The following is a 25,504-nucleotide window of genomic DNA, read 5'->3' on the forward strand; positions in this document are numbered from 1 at the left end:
CAGTATGCCTTCGTGGAGTACCCCGACGGCCGCCAGGATACAGTCTCGCTCAGGGACATGGCTCCCTCGGGTGCCGATCCAACTCCCACACACCTCCCCACCCACGCACCACCCTCCCCTCCCCCGGCGCCGAGCATCAGCCCCACCAGGTCTATCCCTCATTCCCCTGCCCACACTAGAGGACATGGAAGATGTTGGCACGGAGCGGAGCCGGAGCCGGAGTCATCCAGCCACTGGCCAGCACCAACACAGCCACCACCGATACCGTCGACGCCGACACTGCCTGTGCAGACGTCGCCACCACTGCGGCGTCGCTCTCAACGAACCGTCAGACCGCCGGTCAGACTCAACCTATGATGGGCACCGGGTTGCAAGATGGACACTTAATTTTTCCCTCCCCTCTGTAAATAAATCATGGATTATGTATATAGTTCCATGTCACCCCCGCCGGACTCATTCTTAACAGGGGGTGAATGTGGTGATCCACCACTGTGTAAATATATGTGTGCCTGTATTAGGGGATGTACAGCAGTACCTGTATTACAGGTTGGTCGGTAGCCCCTGCCGGCTAGCTCCGCCCACAGGGAGCAGTATAAATATTCATGAGTTCTCCTGAGCTCCCATTCTACCAGCTGCAGTTGAAGGATAAACATCTCACAGTAATAAAGCCTCTCTTGTACCGATTCGAGTCTTTGTGTGCAATTGTTAGCGCATCAGGTGATGATTGTAATTATTTACAATTTACGTGCTGTTCCTTTTTGGTAACCCTCCTTTGTTAACCCCCCTTCCCTTTGTCTACTATTTTCGAGCCCTATCTTCGACCCTTTACTCTGCCGTAGATTGTTTATTTGTCACTCATTTTGCCCCTAGGACTTTGTTGGGGGTGGGGGGAGGCCCTGGCCCTGGCCCCTATGTCAGTCTCTCCCTGCCCATTCTCCTGACATTTCCTTGGGTCTCTCTCCCCCATTGGTCCTGTCTGCTTTCTTTGGCCCTGCTGGTTCCGATACATCTCCCCACCATCCTTTCTATCCGTTATTAGCTTCAAACAGGTCCTGGAACCGGCTGATGAATAGCCCCCCCCCCCGTTTGAGAAAGCCCTCGTCCGACCCTTGGATGGTGTATTTGATCTTCTCCATTTGGAGAAATTCCGACAGGCCTGTCTGCCAGTCTGCAGCTGTAGGGGGGTGCTGCCGAACAGGATTCTCCGGCGGGTGATTAGGAAGCAAAAGCCAGGGCGTGTCGGCCCTCTTTCCCGTATATAGTAATGGCTGGTCCCAAACCCCGAAGACTGTCACTCTCTGGGGTAGGGCATCACCCTCACCCCCACAACCTTGAACATCGCCTCGAAGAATGCTGTCCAAAACCCAACACGTATAGGGTAGGCCCAGAACATGTGGGCGTGATTGGCTGGGCCTCCCTGGCACCGTTGACACTTGTCCTCCACCTCCAGGAAAACCTGATCATTCGGGTTCTGGTCAGGTGCTCCCTGTTCACCACCTTAAACTGCATGAGGCTCACCTTGTGCAGGAGGAGGCGGAGTTGGCCCTGCTCAGTGATTCAGTTCTCACCCTACTTCCATCCCTAGCATTTCCTCCACTTCTGCCTTGCTTCGTCCAGCGGTGCTCTCGCTCTTTCTAAAAGTCTCTGATCGTTAATGTTCCCCCATCCTGTCTCCACTTCTTAAAGGTGGCGTCTAGCATGGCTGGTGGGAACCTGTGGTTGCTGCAGATGGGGGACGCCCCAGGTCAACCAAAGTGTTGTCTCATTTGGTTGTAGATATCTGACTATTAACTCATTGCTGCTTGTGGGATCTTACTGTCTGGGATTTTAGTGACCAGTGGGGATGGGAATGCTGTCGTGGTGAGGGCTTGGAGGGTCGTTCCCATGCAGGAGGACTCCTCCAACCTCACCCCTTCCATGTTTATTTCCCTTACCCATCTCCTCATTCTCTCGGCTGTGGATGCCCAGTGATAGTATTGCAAGTTTGGAAGGGCCAGCTCCCATGTTTCCTCTCCTCTGCAGTGTTGTCTTAGGGATTCTTGGATTCTTCCCCCCCCCCCCCCCCCCCCCCCCCCCTTACAAGCGGCATGATCATTTTATCTATTCCTTGGAAAATGGCCTTGGGGTGAAGATCGGTATGAATCTAACAGGAAGAGGAGCCCTGGCAGTACGTTCATCTTGATTGTCTGCACCCTCCCCCCCAGGGAGAGCGGGAGTGCAGCCCATCTCTGCAGGTCCTTTTTAACTTCCTCCGCCAGACTGGTCAGATTCCACTTGTGGATCCGTGTCCCGTCGTGGGCTGTCTGGATCCTCAGATAGCGGAATTTGTTTCGGGCTATTTTAAATGGGAGACTCTCCAGCTCCATCCCTCCCCCGTTTGGGTTCACCAGGAAAACCTCACTTTTGCCCAGATTGAGTTTGTAGCCCGAGAAGGTCCTGAACTCTTTCAAGAGCTTCATGATTTCTTTCAAGCCGTTCTGCGGCTGAGAGGTGTAGAAGAGCAGGTCATCTGCATAGAGTGAGACTCTGTGCTCTTTGCCTCCTCTTCAGATGCCCTTCCAGTCTCTCGCGTATCGCAGAGTGGTCACCAGGAGTTTGATTGCCAGGGCGAACTGGAGCGGGGCCAGCAGGCATCCCTTCCTAGTGCCTCTGTGCAACTGGAAGTATTCAGAGCTGGTGGTGTTGGTCTGAACGCTCGCTTTGGGGATGTTGTACAGGAGTTTCACCCATGAGGTGAACCCTGGCCCTAGCCCAAACCGCTCCAGTACCTCGATGAGGTACTTCCATTCGACTCTGTCGAAAGCCTTTGCTACGTCCAGGGAGATGATGACCTCTGGTGTTCCCTCACGAATGGTGTCAGTATCACATGAAAATGAAAATCGCTCATTGTCACGAGTAGGCTTCAATTAAGTTACTGTGAAAAGCCCCTAGTCACCACATTCTGGCGCCTGTCCGGGGAGGCTGGTACAGGAATCGAACCGTGCTGCTGGCCTGCTTGGTCTGCTTTAAAAGCCAGCGATTTAGCCCAGTGAGCTAAACCAGCCCCATGGTTTCAGCAGCTGTCTGATATTCGCAGTTAGCGAATCGAGGTACCCTTGACAAAGCCAGTCTGGTCCTCTGCGACCACCTCTGATACGCAGTTCTCCAGTCTCTTGGCCAGGACTTTATGAATATTCTCGCATCTATGTTAAGCAGCGAAATGGATCAATATGATCTGCAATCCGTCGGGTCTTTGTCTTTTTTGGGTATCAGCGATATGGTGCCCTGTGTTAGCATTGGAGGCAAGGTACCCCTCGCTAGCGAGTCTGTGAACATCTCCTGTAGGTGCTGGGCCAGGGCTGGTGCAAATTGTTTGAAGATGTCAGCTGGGAATCAGTCTGGTCCTGGCATCTTCCCCGCCTGCCTGGAGCTGATGCTCTCCATGACCTCTCCCAGTCCTATTGGTGCTTCCAGCTCCCCCCCCGTCTGTCATCCCCATGACTGGCATGTCCAGCCCATCGAGGAACCGTTTCATCCCCAAGTCCCCATCGGGGGGCTCAGTGGTGTAGCCCCTGGTAGACGGCCTCAAATGCTTTGTTGACCTTTTTTGGTTTGGCTACCAGTCCATCTCTACGGTCCTTTACCTGGGCTATCTCCCTCATGTCTGCCTGCTTTCTCAGCTGGTGAGCCAGCAGGTGGCTAGCCTTCTCTCCGTGTTCATAAAAGATCTTCTGTGTCTGGCGGAGTTGGTGCACTGCCTTCCTGGTGGATAGTAGGTTAAAGTCCATTTGTCGCTTTTTCCTGTCCGCCAGAAGCTCTACGGAGCCTCAGAGCATCTGCTGTCAACCTCCAGGATGGAGACATAGATTTACATAGAATTTACAGTGCAGAAGTCGGCCATTCGGCCCATCGAGTCTGCACCGGCTCTTGGAAAGAGCATCCTACCCAAGGTCAACACCTCCACCCTATCCCCATAACCCCATAACCCAGTAACCCAACCCAACACTAAGGGCAATTTTGGACACTAAGGGCAATTTAGCATAGCCAATCCATCTAATCTGCACATCTTTGGACTGTAGAAGGAAACCGGAGTACCCGGAGGTAACCCACGCACACACGGGAAGGATGTGCAGACTCCGCACAGACAGTGACCCAAGCCGGAATCGAACCTGGGACCCTGGGGCTGTGAAGCGATTGTGCTATCCACAATGCTACCGTGCTGCCCTGCCATCAGTTGCTGCCTGGCTGTCCTCTCTTCCCTGTCTCTACGTGCCTTGTAGGCGATTATCTCTCCCCCAATCACTGCCTTCAGTGCCTCTCAGAATGTGGAAGGTAAGATTTCTCCATTCTGGATGCACTCGCCTATAGCCTGTAAGTTTTTCTGGAAGAAGACCTCGTTGGCCAAGAGGTCCGTGTCCAATCTTCATGTCTGATTTGATTTGATTTATTATTGTCACATGTATTAGTATACAGTGAAAAGTATTGTTTCTTGCATGCTGTATAAACAATGCATTCCATACATAGGGAAGGAAGGAGAGACTGCAGAATATAATGTTACAGTTATAGCAAGGTGTAGAGAAAATATCAACTTAATACATTCAAAAGTCTGATGGCAGTAGGGAAGAAGCTATTCTTGAGTCGGCTGGTACGTGACCTCAAACTTTGGTATCTTTTTCCTGACGGAAGGAGGTGGAAGAGGGAATGTCCAGGGTGCATGGGGTCCTTAATTATGCTGGCTGCCTTTCTGAGGCAGCGGGAATTATAGACAGAGTCAATGGATGGGAGGCTGGTTTGCGTGATGGACTGGGCTACATTCACAACCTTTTGTAGTTTCCTGCGGTCATGGACAGAGCAGGCTCCATACAAAGCTGTGATACAACCAGAAAGAATGCTTTCTATGGTGCATCTGTAGAAGTTGGTGAGAGTCGGAGCTGACATGCCAAATTTCCTTAGTCTTCTGATAAAATAGAGTCGTTGGTGGGCTTTCTTTTTTTTTAAATTTAGAGGACCCAATTATTTTTTCCAATTAAGGGCCAATCCGCCTACCCTGCACATCATTGGGCTGTGGGGGTGAAACCCACGCAAACACGTGGAGAATGTGCAAACTCCACACGGACAGTGACCCAGGGCCGGGATTCGAGCCCAGGTCCTCAGCGCCGTTGGCAGCAATGCTAACCACTGTGCCACCGTGCTGCCTAATTTGGTGGGCTTTCTTAACTATAGTGCAGCATGGTAGCGTAGTGGTTGGCACAATTGCTTCACAGCTCCAGGGTCCCAGGTTCAATTCCCGGCTTGGGTCACTGTCTGTGCGGAGTCTGCACGTTCTCCCCATGTCTGCGTGGGTTTCCTCTGGGTACTCCGATTTCCTCCCACAGTCCAAAGATGTGCAGGTTAGGTGAATTGGTCATGCTAAATTGCCCTTAGTGTCCAAAATTGACCTTAGTGTTGGGTGTGGTTACTGGGTTATGGGGATAGGGTGGAGGTGTGGGCTTGGGTAGGGTGCCCTTTCCAAGAGCCGGTGCAGACTCGATGGGCCTCAGAGGGTGGTTAAAGTATGGAATTCCCTACCGAAGGGAGTAGTAGACGCTACTTCATTGAATATATTTAAAGATAGGATAGATGTTTTTTGAAAAATAAAGGAATTACGGGATATGGCGAGAATGCGGGTAAGTGGTTCTGAGACCACGAAAGGATCAGCCATGATCTTATAGAATGGCGGAGCAGGCTCGAAGGGCCGGACGGTCTACTTCTGCTCCTAGTTCTTATGTTCTTATGAATGGCCTCCTTCGGCATTATAAATTCTATAAATTCTATGAAAGCTGGCCCAAGCAGGGCCTGGATCTGTTGGTTGTCCCAACAAGGACTGGATTGGGAGAGAGTTAAATGCAAATCTTCCTTCAAAGGAACTGCATGAGGCCATTCAGCCCCTTGAGCCTGTTCTGCCATCAAATCATATCATGACGGATCTGTATCTGAACTCCATCCTACACCTTGACCCCAAAACCCTTAATCCCAAGGTGAATACAGATTGAAGCTACTGCATTGAGTGGCATTACTTCTTTTATGGGAGAGTTCAGCACATTTGTGTGGCCTTCCCTCCCAAAATAAAAACAGCAAGTTCTAGATAAACCCAGCCAGTCTGGCAGCGTCCGTTGGGAGAGAAAGAGTTTTCAGATTCGAGCATTCGCAATAATTTACTTTTGTTAAGGTTTCGAGTCAGTTTGACTGTTCTTCAGAACTCTGCTTATTCTGGCCCCACAGAGGCTGCCAGACCAGCTGAGACTTTCCAGCATTTCCTGTTTTTATTTCAGCGTTCCAGCACCTGCAGTATTTAACCTTAATTTTTTTCCATCCTGGATATTCTGGCTTGGATTCTAAGAGGCTGATCCTGTCTTAGTTACTCTCTTTATGAATCTCATCAATTTTTTTCAAATTCTAAACATGTGAAACAACTTTGGAAAATTCTGAGGATGGGGAAGGTTCTACCTCAATGCAACTCTTTCATTCCTCTCTGACACATTCACAGATTACCTTCAATTAAATAGGAACACGGTCCCATAGCGAGCGGGTTTAGCTGCTTATTTACTGATGCTTGCAACGCTGAGAAACACACTATAAAACAGCACTCAGTGGGGACAAGCCGGCCAAGGCTGCACCCAGCCCAGTTTTATGTACTGAGGAGCTCCACTCGTCACAATTCCTCAGTGAAGTGAGAGATCGGGACGCCAGTTGAAAATGGCAAAACCCTGACTGAAAAAAACAGGTGCCGGCCTTTCCGCGGCTGCCACCACGGGGGATACAGGATAGAGTAGTTTCTAGTACCTGGGTGGGAGAGCGAAGGTATTGGATATTTACCAGGAGCTTTCAGAGGCGGAGGAAACTCCGGTGGAGGAGCTTAAGGGCAAGTGGGAGGACGAGCTAGGAGGAGAGATAGAGGTGGGTCTGTGGGCGGATGCCCTAAGCAGGGTTAATACCTTCTCATCATGCGCCAAGCTTAGCCTGATACAATTTAAGGTGGTCGACCGGGCACACATGACAGTGGCTAGGATGAGTAAGTTCTTCAGGGTTGAGGATAGGTGTGCGAGGTGCGCGGGAAGCCCAGCAAATCATGTCCACATGTTTTGAGCATGCCCGTAGCTCAGAAGGTTTTGGTAGGGTTTTGCTAATGCAATGCCCACGATGCTAAAACACAGGTGGTGCCGAGTCCGGAGGTGGCGATCTTTGGAATGTCGGAAGAGCCGGGAGTTCAGGGAGCGAAAGAGGCCAATGTCCTGGCCTTTGCCTCCCTAGTAGCCCAGAGACGGACCTTGTTAATGTGGAGGGACTCGAAGCCCCCGAGTATAGAGAGATCAATGTTAGTGTTCACCCGGAGGTGGCAGCCGTTCGTCGGCTTTCTCGGGGAAAATTAAAATGTCTGCGAATACAGAATTCCAAAGGGGGGCGGGGGGGGGGGGGGATTGTTGTTGTTTGGTTGAGGTGCGTGAAGATTGGGCTGGGGGGAAAATGTTTATTTTACCATGTTGATGTCATTGTTTATGTTACTGTCATAAAAATTTTCAAATACCTCAATAAAATATTATTTAAAAAAAAGAAAATGGCATCCCGATCTCTGGAGCCTCTGGAGCAACCCTGACCCCCCCCCCCCCCCCCCTCCCCCCACCCCAAAGCCCCAACACACTATGGGAGGGTCTCCGGGTCCCCCAGGAGGTTCCCCCCCCACCGGGCGGACCCCTCTGCCAAACACCTGTGCAGGGCACCCCACCGCCTAATTGCCACCGTGCAAGAAATGCCAACCAGCGCTCAACGACAGTCCCCCATGATAGAAGGCGATAGATCCCATGTCTCGGGCACCTCGGGAATCTGCATATTAAAGTGAGACGAGGTGTCTTGCTTTAATATGCAGATTTGCTAAAATATTATTCCGCCCACAATGGGCAGGATTTACATTGCATCATTTCGCAAGATTGTGTTAGACCTCACAAGGGTTTGCAAACCAGATAGATCTCTGGAGCGGAGTCTCCCAGCTTCTATCGGCCACGTTACGCCGCGGCACACTGCTTTTTGGACGCAGCAAGCCCGTAAAATCGTGCCCAAAAAGTCTGAATTGCAGGCAACTTTGATGATGGAGCTTTGAACAATCAGTCACTGTGTGTCTGGGCAGTGATTCCTTACCATAGGAAGCCTCTTCCATCTGCTTGGACAACTGAGCTCGAATCGTGGGCATTGGAATACAGGAGAACAACATCGTAGAGCGAGCTATAAAACACAAAATAGAAAACATAAAGCCACAACTCTGTACATCCACTGTGTGTACACAGATTGCATCCTCATCATGTGTACACAGACTGTACCTTCACTGTGTGTACACAGTCTGTATCCTCACTGTGTGTACATAGTCTGCAGCCACACTGTGTGTACACACACTGCTTTTTAAAAAAATAATTCTTATTAAGATTTTCACAAAATATAAACAACAAAACAATATTAACAAAACAACCATTGTAAAAACCAAAAAACAAAAACCAACCCCCCCCCCCCCCCGAGCAACTACAAAAACAAAAAACACAACAAAAAAGAAAGAGATAACACCCGCCACATCCAACAAACCCATGTACACACTTCGCCCTCCCACCGAACCGAACCCCCCCCCCGGGTTGCTGCTGCTGCCGGCCTATTTCCCTACCGTTCCGCCAGGAAGTCCAGGAAAGGCTGCCACCGCCTAAAGAATCCTTGTACTGATCCCCTCAGGGCGAATTTCACCCTCTCCAACTTAATGAACCCCGCCATATCATTGATCCAGGCCTCCACGCTTGGGGGCCTCACATCCTTCCACTGAAGCAAAATCCTCCGCCGGGCTACTAGGGACGCAAAGGCCAGAACACCGGCCTCTTTCGCCTCCTGCACTCCCGGCTCCACTGCAACCCCAAATATTGCGAGTCCCCAGCCTGGCTCAACCCTGGATCCCACCACCCTCGACACCGTGCTTGCTACCCCCTTCCAAAAGTCCCCCAACGCTGGGCATGCCCAGAACATATGGGCATGGTTCGCTGGGCTCCCCAAGCACCTAGTACACCTGGCCTCGCCCCCAAAGAACCTGCTCATCCTCATCCCGGTCATATGAGCCCTATGCAGCACTTTGAACTGTATGAGGCTAAGCCTCGCACAAGAAGAGGAGGAGTTCACCCTTTCCAGGGCATCTGCCCACGTCCCTTCCTCAATCTCCTCACCCAGCTCCTTTCCCATTTACCCTTCAGCTCCTCCACCGAGGCCTCATCCACCTCCTGCCTAACATGGTACACGTCCGAAATCTTCCCTCCTCCAACCCACACCCACGAGAGCACCCTGTCCCGAACCCTCCGCGGGGGCAACATAGGGAACCCCGCCACTTGCCGCCTGGCAAACGCCCTAACCTGCATGTACCTAAACATGTTCCCCGGGGGGAGCCCAAACTTCCCCTCCAACTCACCCAGGCTCACAAACCTCCCATCTACAAACAGGTCCCTCAACCTCCTAATACCTGCCCTGTGCCAGCCCAGAAACCCGCCATCGATGCTCCCCGGGACAAACCGATGGTTCCCCCGTATCGGGGACTCCATCGAGCCCCCCACCTCCCCCCTATGCCATCTCCATTGCCCCCAAATTTTCAGGGTAGCCACCACCACCGGGCTCGTAGTATACCTCGTTGGAGGGAGCGGCAACGGCGCCGTTACCAGCGCCTCCAGGCTCGTGTCCACACAGGACGCCATCTCCATCCTCTTCCATGCTGCCCCCTCCCCGTCCATTACCCACTTACGCACCATTGCTGCGTTGGCAGCCCAGTAATACCCACACAGGTTGGGCAGCGACAGCCCCCCCCCTATCCCTGCCCCGCCCAAAAACACCCTTCTCACCCTCGGGGTCCCGTGTGCCCATACAAACCCCATGATGCTCCTGTTGACCCTCCTAAAAAAGGCCTTCGGGATAAGGATGGGGAGGCACTGGAACAGGAACAAAAACCTCGGGAACACCGTCATCTTGACGGACTGCACCCTACCCGCCAGCGACAGCGGTAACATATCCCACCTCTTAAACTCCTCCTCCATCTGCTCCACCAACCTTGTGAGGTTGAGCTTGTGCAGGGCCCCCCCCAGCTCCCAGCCACCTGGACTCCCAGGTACCTAAAGCTCCTCCCTGCCTGCTTCAGTGGGAGCCGACCAATCCCCTCATCCTGATATCCCGGGTGCACAACGAACAGCTCGCCCTTACCCAGGTTGAGCTTATACCCAGAAAAGCCCCCAAATTCGCTGAGAATCCTCATCACCTCCAGCATTCCCCCCACCGGGTCCGCCACATACAGCAACAGGTCGTCCGCATAAAGCGACACTCGATGCTCCTCCCCACCCCGCACCAGGCCCCTCCAGTTCCCCGACTCCCTCAACGCCATGGCCAGCGGCTCAATTGCCAACGCGAAGAGCAAGGGGGACAGGGGGCACCCCTGTCTCGTCCCCCCGGTGCAGCCGAAAGTACTCCGACCTCCTCCTATTCGTGGCTACACTCGCCACCGGGGCCTCGTAGAGCAACCTCACCCAACGGGCAAACCCCTCCCCAAACCCAAACCTTTCCAACACCTCCCACAGATACCCCCACTCAACCCTATCAAAGGCCTTCTCTGCATCCAATGCCACCACTATCTCCGCCTCCCCTTCCGCAGCCGGCATCATAATGACATTCAGAAGCCTTCGTATGTTAGTATTCAACTGCCTTCCCTTTGCAAACCCCGTCTGGTCCTCGTGAATGACCCCCGGCACACAGTCCTCTATCCTTGTAGCTAAGATCTTCGGCAACAGCTTGGCGTCTACATTTAGCAGCGAGATCGACCTATAGGACCCACACTGCAGGGGGTCCTTGTCCCGCTTAAGGATCAAGGAAATCAGCGCCCGTGACATAGTTGGGGGCAAAGCCCCCCCCCCCCTCCCTTGCCTCGTTAAAGGTCCGAACCAACAGGGAGCCCAATAGGTCCGCATACATTTAATAAAATTCGGCCGGAAACCCTCCCGGCGCCTTCCCCGACTGCATGCTCCCTATTCATTTAACCAACTCCTCCAGCTCAATCGGCGCCCCCAGTCCCTCCACCTGCCTCGCCTCCACCTTCGGAAATCGCAGCTTGTCCAAGAAGCGCCCCATTCCCCCCCCCACTCCACCGGGGGTTCAGACCGGTACAATTCCCCATAAAAGTCCCTAAAGACCCCATTAACGTCTACCCCCCTCCGCACCACCTTCCCATCTCTATCCTTCACTCCCCCAATCTCCCTGGCCGCGTCTCGCTTTCAGAGCTGGTGTGCCAGCATCCTACTCGTCTTCTCCCCGTATTCATACACCGCTCCCTGTGCTTTCCTCCACTGAGCTTCTGCCTTTCTGGTGGTCAGTAGATCGAACCTGGCCTGAAGGCTACGCCTCTCCCCCAGCATTCCCTCCTCCAGAGCCTCCGCATATCTCCTATCCACCCTCACCATCTCCCCAATCAATCTCTCCCTCTCTCTCTGTTCTCCCCTCTCCCTATGGGTTCAGATGGAAATCAACTCCCCTCTAATCACCGCCTTCAATGCCTCCCAGACCGTCCCCACTCGGACCTCCCCGTTGTCATTGGCCTCAAGGTTCCTCTTGATACACCCCCGAACCCTCCCGACCACCTCCTCGTCTGCCGGCAGCCCCACCTCCATGCGCCAGAGCGGACGCTGGTCCCTCTCCTTCCCCAGCCCGAGGTCCACCCAGTGCGGGGCATGATCCGAAATGGCTATGGCAGAGTATTCAGCATCCACCACCCTCGAAACCAGCCCCCTGCTCAGGACAAAAAAATAGATCCTGGAATAGGCCTTATGCACGTGGGAGAAAAACGAGTACTCCCTGGCCCTTGGCCTCGCAAACCTCCAGGGATCCACCGCCCCCCCCCCAATCTGATCCATAAGCCCCCTCAACACCTTAGCCGCCGCCGGCCTCCTACCCATCCGGGACCTGGATCGATCCAATGGGGGATCCAGCACCGTGTTGAAGTCCTCCCCGCATGATCAGGCCCCCCCGCCTCCAGGTCCGGAATGCGGCCCAACATGCGCCGCATGAACCCCGCATCGTCCCATTTCGGGCCGTAAACATTCACCAACACCACCCGCTCCCCCTGCAGCTTACCACTCACCATCACATACCTCCCGCCACTGTCAGCCACCACATTTGACGCCTTAAACTACACCCTCTTTCCCACCAGGTTCGCCACCCCCCCGATTCTTCTCATCCAACCCTGAATTAAATACTTGGCCCACCATCCCTTCCTCAGCCGAACCTGGTCCGCCACCTTCAGGTGCGTCTCCTGGAGCATGACCACGTCTGCCTTCAGCCCCTTCAAGTGCGTAAACACCCGGGCCCGTTTGACCGGCCCGTTCAGCCCCCTCACATTCCAAGTTATCAGCCGGATCAGAGGGCTCCCTGCCCCCTCCCCTGCTGATTAATCATAACCCATCCCCTGCCCGCCACTGGCCAGTGCCCCCCACTCGGCCTGTTCCCCACGGAGGCAACTCCCCCCCCCCCCCCCCCCCCCCCCCCCCCCTCCCCCCCGGCTAGGACCCCTCCTAGCCGCGCCCCCACTCCATAGCACTCCCGTGAGCCAGCTAACTTCTGCTGACCCCGGCGACTCCCGCCACACCTCCGACCCCTCCCCACGTGGGGCTACTCCTCCTCCTTCGTGCCCGTCAGCAGGCCCCCCTCTTCCTCCCTCTCCCCCCCCCCCGCTCTTGCGCGGGAAAATAAAAACAAGCAAAGGCCCGCGCTTCTCAGCCCCGACCCCGCCCCCATCACCCCGCAGCACAGGAAACAAGAGAAAAGTCCGCGCTTTCGCCCTGCCCAACCCCGCCTCCTCTAGGGCAGCTCCCATTGCCAGTCCCCACCACCAGCTCCCCGCACTCCCAGTTTACCTCCCTGCCCAAACCCGTCCACCAGACCCATACAAAAAGACATCGCCCCACCCACCCTGAAGCCAACACACATCCAGCATGAAACAGAGAATCCCCCTCCAAAAATAGACACAGTTACAGTTACATACAAAACCCCATCCCTGACCCTCAGTTTGAGTCCAATTTCTCAGCCTGCACAAAGGCCCACGCCTCCTCCGGGGACTCGAAATAATGGTGACGGTCCTTGTAGGTGTCCCACAGACGCTCCGGCTGCAACATGCCAAACTTCACACTCTTTCTGTGGAGCACCGCCTTCGTCCGGTTGTAACCGGCCCTCCGCTTAGCCACCTCCGTACTCCAGTCCTGGAAGATCCGCACCACCGTGTTCTCCCACTTGCTGCTCCGCTCCTTCTTGGCCCACCGAAGCACGCACTCCCGGTCAACGAACCGGTGGAACCGCACCAGCACCGCCCGTGGCGGCTCACTCGGCTTGGGCCTCCTGGCCAGTATTCTGTGGGCCCCCTCCAGCTCCAGGGGCCCCTGGAAGGACCCAGCTCCCATCAGCGAGTTCAACAAAATGACCACATAGGCCGCCAGGTCCGACCCCTCCAGCCCCTCCATGAGGTCCAGGATCCGTAGATTTTTCCGCCTCGACCGGTTCTCCATCTCCTCGAACCGCTCCTGCCACTTTTTATGGAGCGCCTCACGCATCTCCACCTTCCCCGCGAGGGCCGAGACCTCATCCTCCCTTTCGGAGGCCTGCTGCTGCAGCTCCTGGATCGCGGCCCCCTGGGCTGTCTGAGTCTCCAGCTGCTTACCGGTGGTAGCCTTCAGCGACTCCAGCAGCTCCACCTTAAGCTCCCGAAAGCAGCGCTGAAGAATCTCCTGCTGCTCCTGCGCCCACTGCCTCCACTCTTCGAGGGCTCCGCCGGCCGCCATTTTGTTTTCCTTCCCCCGCTTTTCCAGGGACGCTGCCACCGCTTTTCTGCTCGCCCCATTCCTGGTCCGAACCCTGGGGGTCTACTGCAGACCCCTTCCCACGTCGGGAATCGTCGATCAAGCACCGCTGGGGGCCCTAAAAGGAGCCCAAAAGTCCGTTTCTAGCGGGAGCCGGCGAACGTGCGGCTTAGCTCCGCATAGCTGCAACCAGAAATCGTTCGTGTACACACACTCTCATACACTCCCACAGACTCACACGCACACACACTCACATTCTCATACACTGACTCTCATCCGCTCACTTTCTCACACTCTGGGCCTGATGTCAATCAGCTTAGTGACTGAGCTATCCCATGTCAAGTTTCCGCAGGATGGGGCTGTGATCCAGGCCAGGTGCCAGCCTCCTGTGAAGAGCACTGAGTGAGGATGGGACTCACTATAACAGCAGGGACAGAGACTCCCACACACACTCCTGCTCAAACCCAAGACCATAAAAAAGTGATTTTATAAAAGGAAAATGACTCTCTGATGTTACAGGCCATCCTCCTGCTGCCTGAGGTCAAGGCCGGGTGGCTGGAGGACTGGATTGACTGCAATCCTGACATTGTTCACATTTCTGTTTTTATAACTGCTGTCACGGTAACAGTGCAATGTTATGACATTACTCGATTGATAACCATAGTAACAACCCTTCCCTTAACCGCAGGTTGAAACTAAATCAGTAATTCCAACATTTAAGTTTAGATAAAGCTTGAATGTTTTCAAGGTGATGTTTTATTTGGGATTAAGGGTCTTTGATTGCGCTTTTCACATTCTAATTAACAGAACTGGGCATTTGGGATTTGAGGGGAGCAGGTTTGATGAGAACATGGCCTTGTCATTTGGATCATTAAATACATCCATCCTGTGGAAGAATGGAAATGAGACTGTGTCCCCCCCTGAGTGCGGGGCGGTGGGGGTGGTGGGGGGGGGGGGGGGGGGTATAGAGACAGAGGCACCGGGAAACAGCTTGAAATACAGAGACCAATTACAGTGACTCGTGCCCTGACCCATACGCTCGCACTCACCCTCACACACACCCTGACACATATCCTCACATACACCCTCACACATAACCTGACAAATGCCCTCACACACAAACAAATACCCTCACACACACCCTTATGCACGCTCTGAGTCATACCCTCACACACTGACACACAACCTCACACACCTCATACACACCCTGACACATACCTTCACACACATACTGACACATAACCTCCCAAACTCACAGACACACACCCTCACACACAACCTCACACACACCCTGACACATGCTCTCACACACACCCTCACATGCACTCTCATACCTACCCTCACACATGCCCTCACATACACTCTCACACATGCCCTCGCACACACATCCTCACACATACTATGACACATACCCTCACACACACTGACACACAACCTCACACATATCCTCATGCACACCCTGACACATACCCTCAAGCTCACCCTCACATACACTCTCACAGACAACCTGACAAATACCCTCATACATACCCTTATGCACACTCTGACACATACCCTCACACACGCACTGACACACAGCCTCACATACAACCTCACACACACCCTGACACATAACCTCACACACATACTGACACACACCTTCACACATACACCAACACATACGCTCCCACACTCACAGAGACACATTCTCACACAACCTCACACACACCCTGGCACATACACTCACACAAACCCTCATATGCACCCTCACACATACCCTCATATGCACCCTCATCGACACTCTCACACATACCCTTGCACACACACACATATTGTCATGCACACCCTGACACATACCCTCACACACATTGATGCACACCCTCACACCCAACCTCACACACACCCTGATACATACCCTTCCACATGGACAGAAACACACACGCTGACACATACCCTCACACACACACTGACACATGCCCTCACACCCAACCTCACACACACCCTGATACATACCCTCCACACAGCCATGATTGAGTCAGAAGGACCTCGCAGCAGGGCTTTGCAGAGATGTTTATTAAACTGATATTAAAGGCAAGATGTGGAGATGCCGGTGTTGGACTGGGATGAGCACAGTAAGAAGCCTTACAACACCAGGTTAAAGTCCAACAGGTTTGTGTTTCGAATCACTAGCTTTCGGAGCACTGCTCCTTCCTCAGGTGAATGAAGAGGTAGGTTCCAGAAATGCAACCCACTCAAGTCGGCCTACAACACAGACTACACTGAGAGACTCTGCCGTCGCAGCTCTCTCACACTCCTCAACCACCTCGTACACCAGCTCGACAGCAAACGCTGCAACCTAGAAACCAAGATAGAGTCTTGCACTCAGGATACAGCAGACCAGCTGCGGAAAACCGCCAAACAGATGAGACAACGATACTGCGCCACCTATATGCACACCAAGAAACCCAGAGTCGGTTGCATTCTTGGACACATTCATCTCCATCAAGGACGGTCACCTCAGCACTTTGCTTTACCGCAAGCCCACGGATAACCTCATGATGCTCCACTTCTCCAGCTTCCATCAGAAACACATTAAAGAAGCCATCCCCTATGGACAAGCCCTCCGTATACACAGGAACTGCTCAGACGAGGAGGAGCATAACAGACATGTACAGAAGCTGAACGATGCCCTTGTACACATGGGGTATGGTGCTCAACTTATCAATCGACAGTTCCAATGCGCCACAGCAAAAAACCACACAACCTCCTCAGAAGACAAACACGGGACACAACCGACAGAGTCCCCTTCGTCGTCCAGTACTTTCCTGGAGCGGAGAAACTACAACATCGTCTTCACAGCCTTCAACACGTCATCGATGAAGATGAACATCTTGCCAAGGTCATCCCCACACCCCCACGACTTGCCTTCAAACAACCGCGCAACCGCAAACAGACCATTGTTTGCAGCAAACTACCCAACCTTCAGAACAGCGACCACGACACCACACAACCCTGCCAGGGCAATCTCTGCAAGACATCGTCATGGGTACCACCCACCAGGTACGTGGTACATACTTGTATGACTCAGCCAACGTTGTCTACCTCATACGCTGCAGGAAAGGATGTCCCGAAGCGTGGTACATTGGCGAGACCATGCAGACGCTGCGATAATGAATGAACGGGCATCGCGCAACAATCACCAGGCAGGAATGTTTCCTTCCAGTGGGGCAACATTTCAGCAGTCAAGGGCATTCAGCCTCTGATCTCCGAGTAAGCATTCTCCAAGGCGGCCTTCAGGACGCGCGACAAAGCAGAGTTGCCGATCAGAAACTTATAGCTAAGTTCCACACACATGAATACGGCCTCAACCGGGATTCATGTTGCATTACATTCACCCCCCCACCATCTGGCCTGGGCTTGCAAAATCCTACCAACTATCCTCCTGGCTTGAGACAATTCACACCTCTTTAACCTGTGATTATCCCTCTCTCCAGTTGCTCCGTCTGGATCTGTAAGGACTTAATTACCTACATTCAAATTATCATCTTGCACCTTTGACTTTGTCTATAAAAATGTTTCTGGAACCTACCTCTTCATTCACCTGAGGAAGGAGCAGTGCTCCGAAAGCTAGTGATTCGACACAAACCTGTTGGACTTTAACCTGGTGTTGTAAGACCTCTTACTGATATTAAAGGGAGGAAGCTCCCCCCCCCCCCCCCCCCCCCCCCCCCCCTCCCCCCCACCGCCCCACCCCCACCTTGCCCTGGCAGGATGATTTCTTGGTTGCAGGTGCTTTATAATTGTAAATTGTTGATGTTTTATCTTTGAGTTTACACCTCGTCCCCCAACCTCTGGCCTCTTGCACAGTGTCCATTCCCACTGCTGACTCTGCTTTCACTCCTCTCCATCCTTTGGGTGGAATTCTACACACTGGGAAGGGGCTTCCTGTGAGGGTGTGCCATGGCAACAGCACCATGCCTGTCATAATCCCTGAACTTCACTCAATCCCAAAACAGATTTCCTTGGGGAAGAGGAGGTGGAGAGAAGATTTAATCGCTGTGCTCAAAATGACGAGGGGTCTGCACAAATATGGGACTGTACGTGTGATGTAAGGATCGCCCTAGAAGACGCCCGCCAACGGAGACCCAGGTCGCAGGGCAGGAATCACAGCAGGCCACCTCCATTCCTGCTGGACCGTCTGGGGATCCACCAAGACGTAGCGTTATGACCCATAAGGCCAGAAAGTTAGACAACAGTTGAGTTGGCACGGGTGCAGGGCACAGTTTAGTGATAGGGGCTCGGGCACATTAAACACCTGTTCACTCTGTTACAACCTGTCTCGGTGCTCTGTCAGATTGGTTAGAGGGGTGGGCTGGCCAAGGTTGGCCAGAGAAGAGAAGGGGGATGGAATGGGCGGATGTTGGGAGGGGGGGCCACCCACCACTGCCTCCCCTCCCCCTCCCGACCGTCCCCACCACCGTCACCCCAGGGATTCGTAGGGACCGTGTGATGGAGTGTCCAGCTCGCTTGCAGGGTGATCCAGGTGGACGGTGGAAAGTGCTACCTTGGGCAGGAGTCAGACATCAAATGATGCGGAGAACCAGAGCTCATCGCAGAGCGGGTTGTCATCATCCTCCATCCCATCAACCAGACCCGGTGTTACTGCAACCAGGGTGCACACCCTATAGTACAGCAGGTATGTTGGTTGCAAGGAGGGGGTTGCAGACGGAGGGTGAGGACACGTTGTTCGGCCACCCTTGCCTGCCTGGGCTCCATCACCTGCCCATCCTTGCCCTCCCACACATCCTCCTTGTTGAAGGAGGCCTGGAGTTCCACCCCCTCCTCCAGCACATCGCCTCTCTGCTGCGCGCTGATGTGGAGGGCACAGCAGACGGGCACCATCCTGGCAGGTACCTGAACTGCATCTTCAGGAGGCCGAAGCCCCGGTCAATCATGCTCCTGGTCGCTTTTGGGCGTCATTGTAGCGGGTCTCTGCGTCAGTCTGTGGCCTCGGGATTGGTGTCATCAGTTACTTCGAAGGGGGGGGGTGTCTCAAATATGTCAGCAATCGTCGAGTGTGCCAGTGAAGGCAACGTGCACATTGCCCGGGTATCGGGTGCAGACATGCATGATGCACAGCTGATGGTCACATACCAGCTGCACGTTAATCGAATGGAATCCCTTTCAGTCGAGCAGCCTGTCATCCGCAGGTGCTCGTAGAGTGGCATGCATCCCGTCGATCACCCCCTGGACCCTGGGCATGTCGGCGATGACGGCGAACCTGTTTCCCCGGAATCCTGGTGGGCTCGGTCCACATTGAAATGGATGTATTCAGCCCCCTGGGCATATAGGGCTTCCATTGCGTGGATGCACCTCTGCATCTAGGTCTGTGAGACCCTGGACAGGTCCCCACTTGGCGGCTGGAAGGAACCCGTTACGTCGAGGTTCAGAGCGACCGTCCCCTTGACGGCCACCGGGAGCGGGTGTCCTCCTCCATACCCACATAGTGCCAGGTGCGCCATGATCTGGCAGATATGTTGCCTGTCTCGCTGCTCAGCTGGAGTCTTCAACAGCAGGCCCAGTCTGGCAGGTCCTTGAATGACCGACGCTGCTGGTACACGCGAGGCCTCATGAGGCGCGTCCTTGGCATCTTCTCCTCTTCGACCTGTTGGTCGGCCAGTTCTCCATCCCAAGCAGCTGCCACATGCTCCTCTGTGGCACACTCCACTGCTGCAGCTTCCTCCTCCTCAAGCAGCGCCAAATTGTACAGCCGCAGGGCATCCCCCAGGGCTAAGGTGACCAGCAGGAAGGCCACCATTGCTGTTTGAATTTCAATATCCATTGTCTGCAGGGGATGAAAGGCCGACATGTTAGCAATGTACCCCTGTGCCCAACCAGGTCCACCGGGCTACATGGTGGCCCTGGTGGGCATTCTGGATTCCGTCCCGAAGTCCCCCCCCTAACTATCTCCGCACCCCTAGCCCTGTTGTTGCCTGACACCGTGCTGGCCTCTGGCCCCCATCCCTGCTGCCAAGCGGCAAGCTCAGTGGCCCCTGCCCAGCATTTCTCTTGGGTGGGAAGCTAATGCCTCGCTGGCGGGTGGCAGGCGGGTGGGGGGGTGGTATAGCGGAGAGTGGGGTACGTGGGTGGGGGCACCCGTACGGCCAGTGTCACTTTGCAGAACCAGGGGCCAAGGTGGGTGGTCAGTGGGGTGGCAACAAGATGGCTGCCCGCGGTAATGGCGGCCTGTGCCTGGACACTGCCCCAGTCCCTTGGGGGGTCACCCCAGCCACTTGGCCCGTTCCCCTGGTCCTGACAGGGCCTTCCCCAGCCCGGCCAGTGACTGGCCCAGCAGTCCACGGTCGCTCCTCTCTGTGTCTTACCCATTTCTCTCTCACTCATCAGCCACGACACCAGTTTCATGATTTGTAAAAGTATAAGTGAACTGCACCGTCGGGATCTCGGCCAATCGGAGGTGGAGAATTGCGGAGTTCCCGGGGAATACCGGGTCGGACCTGTTAATGATACGCAAACGGTATTTACTGTATGTGTGTCCCGGAACGCATTGACGGCGCTGTCGAGGTGACGGAGAATTGCAATTTGCCGCCAAATCAGCGCCCGTCGTGATTTTGGCTTCGGGACCTATTCCCCGCCCAATCACGCTTCGTGATTTCGGCGTCAGCCATTGGAGAATCCCGCCCGTTATCCTTTATTCCCATTAATCTGTCCAGTGTTTTATAAAATAAATATTGATTTCCTCTTTTTTGGTCAACCTTTTGGTCCATCATTTCTGAATTGTTTTTCACCCATGAAGACACATGGAAAGTATTTGTTTAATTTCTCTGCCATTTCCATACTCTCCACTTCCCCTGGCTCTGCCTTGAATAGTTACTTTTACTCATCTCCTCCTATTGACATTTCTACAGAAATGTTTACAAACTGCTTTTATGTCTCTCATTATTCTAGTCTCAAAGGCTCTTTCTGGTTCTCTCTGTGGAATTCTAACATCCTCCCTATCCTTAGGGCCATTCCTCTATTTGGCAATATTATAATTGTTACAGAATGTCATTTTGAGTTCAATGCTCTTTCTCCTATGTAATTGTTTTTGCTGGCATCTGTTGAGGGTTCTGAGCATGCGTGGACTTTGGGCGGGTTATTGCAGGCTGTGAGAAGTGAACTGTAAGCAAGACCTGTTTTACTAGAGCTCCTGTTTTTATAGCAATTAGTGTTAAGGTTAGCATTTGTTATTTATTTACATAAAGAAATTCCTTTGTTTAAACAACACCATCAACTACCAGCTTTGGAGCTTCAAGTTACCCCAATAATGTAATGCTATCTTTAACTCCTTTTGTGAGCCATGGTTAGACCTGAACAGGCACTGGAATGTGGCGACTAGGGGCTTTTCACAGTAACTTCATTGCAGTATTAATGTAAGCCTACTTGTGACAATAAAGATTATTTATTTATGATTATTTATTTAGACCACTTTTTCCATTGTGTTTTTCTTTCTGAAGGGGAGGTATTTGGAGGGCAGCACGGTAGCACAGTGGTTATCACTGTTGCTTCACAGCTCCAGGGTCCCAGGTTCAATTCCTGGTTTGGATCACTGTCTGTGTGGAGTCTGCACGTTCTCCCCGGGTCTGCATGGGTTTCCTCCCGGTGCTCCAGGTTCCTCCCACAAGTCCCGTTAGGTAATTTGGACATTCTGAATTCTCCCTCTGTGTACCCAAACAGGCGCCGGAATGTGGCAACTAGGGGCTTTTCACAGTAACTTTATTACAGTGTTAATGTAAGCCTACTTGTGACAATAAAGATTATTATTATTTGCTGCAACTGGATGAATTAGTTATTTAAATATTTGTACCATTTCTTTTAATATAGTTTCCCAATCTACCTTCACCAACTCACCCTTCATACCTCCATAGTTAGCTTTGTTTTGATTTAACACCCCGGTTTTGGAATTAACCACATCACTTTCAAATTCAATATAAACCAATTCGATATGATGATCACTCTTCCCTAGAGGTCCTTTTATTACAAGGTTATAATGGTATTTAAATGCAGGCCCATATCTTCATTTGTACTATAATAACATAGGGGTATGAACACAGTATTCCACCTTCAAACAATTTATGTTTCCGTCACTGTCTAGGATCTTTGTCTCTATCAATTTACAGTTGAATACTAACACCCTGCATCTCTCTCATTAAATTCACCACTTGTGACCCTGGCTACTTTTGTTTTACAATGTCAAAGTTTATCCAATTGTATAAAATGATGAGGGGCCTAGATAGAGTGGCTAGGAGTCAGTCACTGAGCAAAATCAATAACCAGGGGAATTTAGTTCTTCAAAGACTGGCAAGACCCATCTCTAATTGCCTATCCCTAATCGCCCCTTGAACTGATTGACTTGCTTGGCCATTGCTATGGGTCTGGAGTCACATGTAGGCCAGACCAGGTAACAACGGCAGATTTCCTTCTCCAACCGGAATCAGTGAACCAAATGGGTTGATAGTTTATGGTCATCATTACTGAGACTAGTTTTCAATTCCAGCTTTATTCATTATTGAATTTAAATTCCACCAGTTGCTGTGGTGGGGTTTGAACCCACATCCCCATGGGCTTCTGGATTACTAGCAAAGTGACATTACCACTATACCATCATCTCCCCAAAATAGTTTGACAGGATACTTAATAAGGGAGAAAAGAGGTTTTTTTTCTAGATTTGTTTCGTAAGGTTTAGGTGGAAATCATTCAAAATTCCAACACAAGACAACCTCAGAACTTTGAGCAGAGCGTTTGAGTTTTTTCAAATTTGAGTTTCCTCATTCCTGACATTTACAGGGCTCTGAATTGTGACTGTTTCAGGAATGTGGAGCTAACCTCTGCAAGAAATGAATCTACGTAAGACCTCTTGAAATCCCGAAACATCAGCCAAGATAATAACTCAGTGATGAATATCTGACAGATATTTGAACCTGTGACGTCAAATAATACAGAAGAGACCAGCTCCCATTGGCTCCCCTGTAATACCTCAAGGAAATAAAAAGCCAACCATGTAAAATAGGTTGGGCGGGATTCTCCATCGGCTGACCTGGAATCAGGAAATGCGATTCGGCGGAGAATCACGCGCGATGCCAAAATCGTTGCAACTCCTGGACTTGTGCAGAATCTTTTCATCAAGAGACAGTTTATTTTAGTTCTATCAGAATGGTTAGAATGGAGTTAGTCACTTACCAATGAAATACAAGGAGTTTTGCCTGACAAAGGCCATGATGGTGAATCCAGCTGTGTTGGAGATGATTCCCATCAGCACCAGAGAGCTGTCACTTAGACACCTAGAGAGGATCAGAACTCCGAGGAAGCTGGTCAGAAACATCATGTAGCAGGCTGCCTTTCCATAGCCCACCCAGACTGCACCCCAGCTCAATGGGGGCTTCAGGACAAAGATTGAGATGATATTCTCCCCACCGGTTACTCCAAAATCATACAGGAGGTAACAGATAAAGAGCAGAATCATCTCGGTGCTATATCTCCTCGGGCTAAGATTACTCGCCTCTGTGGGAAGCCGACTTTGTGGGCAAACTGTTGGGTATCTAAGGATGAAGGCTGAGTACAGCAGACTTAGTAAATACAGAGTCAGACAGAGACAGATCAGCAGGAGCCCATGCTGATTGTTAATTTTCACCAGAAAGAAGTGACCAGATACCACACTGCCCAGCAATCCAGCCATCCCTGATGCTACCTCCAGCATATTTAACCTCAGACTGCGCTTTGCTGTTTCTGACCTCAAGGCAGTGATGGCATTAATCCCACTCCAATAAGCTGGGAATCCTCCGGTCAGTCCATTGATCACAGCTGATCCATACATCACACTGACAGGCAGCTGGAAAATGTCGGAGAAGAGCAGGAGGAGTCTTCCCAGGAAATACCCCAGTAATGGGACCACCAGCAGAACCTTCTGGCCGCGGCGATCTGCCCACCTTCCCAACAGCACTGTCGTCAGTAAGGGGGCCAATGAGTAGATCATATTGTAGATCATGTAAAACCGGGCCACTTCCTTCTGGGCCTGGTCACTGTTGCCTGATGTTGTCCCATTTAACCGGTCGTACACCACCATCAACAGTGCTGTGTCAAAGAGAGCATTGGCCACGTTGGTCACAATTACCACTGGCTCGACATAGCTCAACAGAATATCCATGTCACCGCTGTCTGGAGCAGCCTCTGTCTGGAGCAGTCTCTGCCTGGAGCAGCCTCTGTCTGGAGCAGCCTCTGTCTGGAGCAGTCTCTGGCTGGAGCATTCCCTGGAGAAGTATCTTTCTGGAAAACTCTCTGGACTCGAGATTCAATTTATAAATCTCACAGAACTGCAACTCGGTTTTATTGAATTCCGCAATGCAAATGGGGAAACTCCCTTTTGCCAGTTTGAAATTTTCTGCCACGTTATCACAGATGAGGAATTGGGTTGGTATGAGGAATTGCGAGAGCGAAAAGGGAAGTAGTATCAAACTCCATAAAAGCCACAAACAGTAGTTATGTTCTGTGTTATAGCCGTGGTAAAGATCAACACAGAACATCTTGTTCTTTGACTAGTAAGATGATTTATTAACAAGGTGATCACGTGGAAAGATAATTAACGGACTATGATACAAACAGTAATGAGTAAATGAATTCAGTGAATTCTCCTGGAGCTACTTCTTGTGTGACTACCCTCTTGTACGACTTAATACCAACTGCCGGATGTCTCGAGCCACATGTTAGATCTCTATCGCAACCAGCTGGTTGGAGGTTGCATCAATAACTATATACATTGATAGACGACTATATACAAAACTGTGCACAAGCACATCACCACATCCCCCTTCCTTTGGAACTGTTAAAATTTACATACGACTGTAACTGTGTTTTACAAAATATGATCTGGGTAATAGTTTCAAATAGGTCAGATGTACAAATGTAACTGTGCTTTATAAGACATTATGTGCCTGCTAATTTTAAACGTGTTCCTTGTGCACAGCTTATTACACGTTCGAAACGACATTGTCCCGTTGGTCTTCTGAACCTTGACCGGATACTCAGTCTCACTTCAACTTTCGGAAGACCGGTTTTCTGCCTGGTCTTTTTTACGTCACCAACTTCTTTAACCTTTTGAAGCTATGCTTCCAACTCCATCTCTGCGTGTTTTCTTGCTTATCAGCTATGTTGTCAATGCTTGTGTCTTCACTGTCGCGGGTGCTACCCGGTAGACCAACTGTGTCCTCAACTCTTCTTCTCTTCCCCTTCCTTCTCATTTGAATGATTCACTGATTGTGTCTCCTTACCTTTTTGACTCGTGGCATCCTTCGTGCTGCTGGACTCTGCCGTGTGCTTAGTCGGTTCCGGATCCCTTGTTTCATTGGCTGCTTCTGGATCTTTTGCTGTGAAAGTTGTTTCTGGCTCTTCTGTCACAATAGCTGATTCTGGGGCCATTGCTGGATTGAGGAGGTTTGGTGCTTGCGCTCGAATACTGTGCTACATACCCTTCAACTGGTGAGGCATTCACTGTCGGCATATTTTTGGACGCCTTCACAGTTGCAGGCAAGTCTGCGAACACCCTCGCGTTCTGGTGTCTCAGCTGGACCAATGTCCTCAACATTAGACATGGCTTCTTCATTTTGTATGTTAGCCTC

The 25,504-nt window shown here is 51.9% G+C and overlaps 1 protein-coding gene across 1 annotated transcript in view; it reads right to left on the reverse strand.

Annotated features, from left to right (window-relative positions):
* Nucleotides 1-24,215, reverse strand: part of LOC119953724 (thymic stromal cotransporter homolog) — a 63,547-nt gene extending 39,332 nt beyond the window's left edge. The window contains exons 1-2 of the mRNA XM_038778272.1: nt 23,073-24,215; nt 8,152-8,235 (exon numbers count right to left, since the gene is read on the reverse strand). Of these exons, the coding sequence (XP_038634200.1) occupies nt 8,152-8,235; nt 23,073-24,036 (1,048 nt within the window). The 5' untranslated portion in view covers nt 24,037-24,215. The remainder of the gene's footprint in view (nt 1-8,151; nt 8,236-23,072) is intronic.
* Nucleotides 24,216-25,504: the final 1,289 nt, after the last annotated feature.

Source organism: Scyliorhinus canicula, chromosome 18, assembly GCF_902713615.1.
Source record: "Scyliorhinus canicula chromosome 18, sScyCan1.1, whole genome shotgun sequence".
Lineage (NCBI taxonomy): Eukaryota > Metazoa > Chordata > Chondrichthyes > Carcharhiniformes > Scyliorhinidae > Scyliorhinus > Scyliorhinus canicula.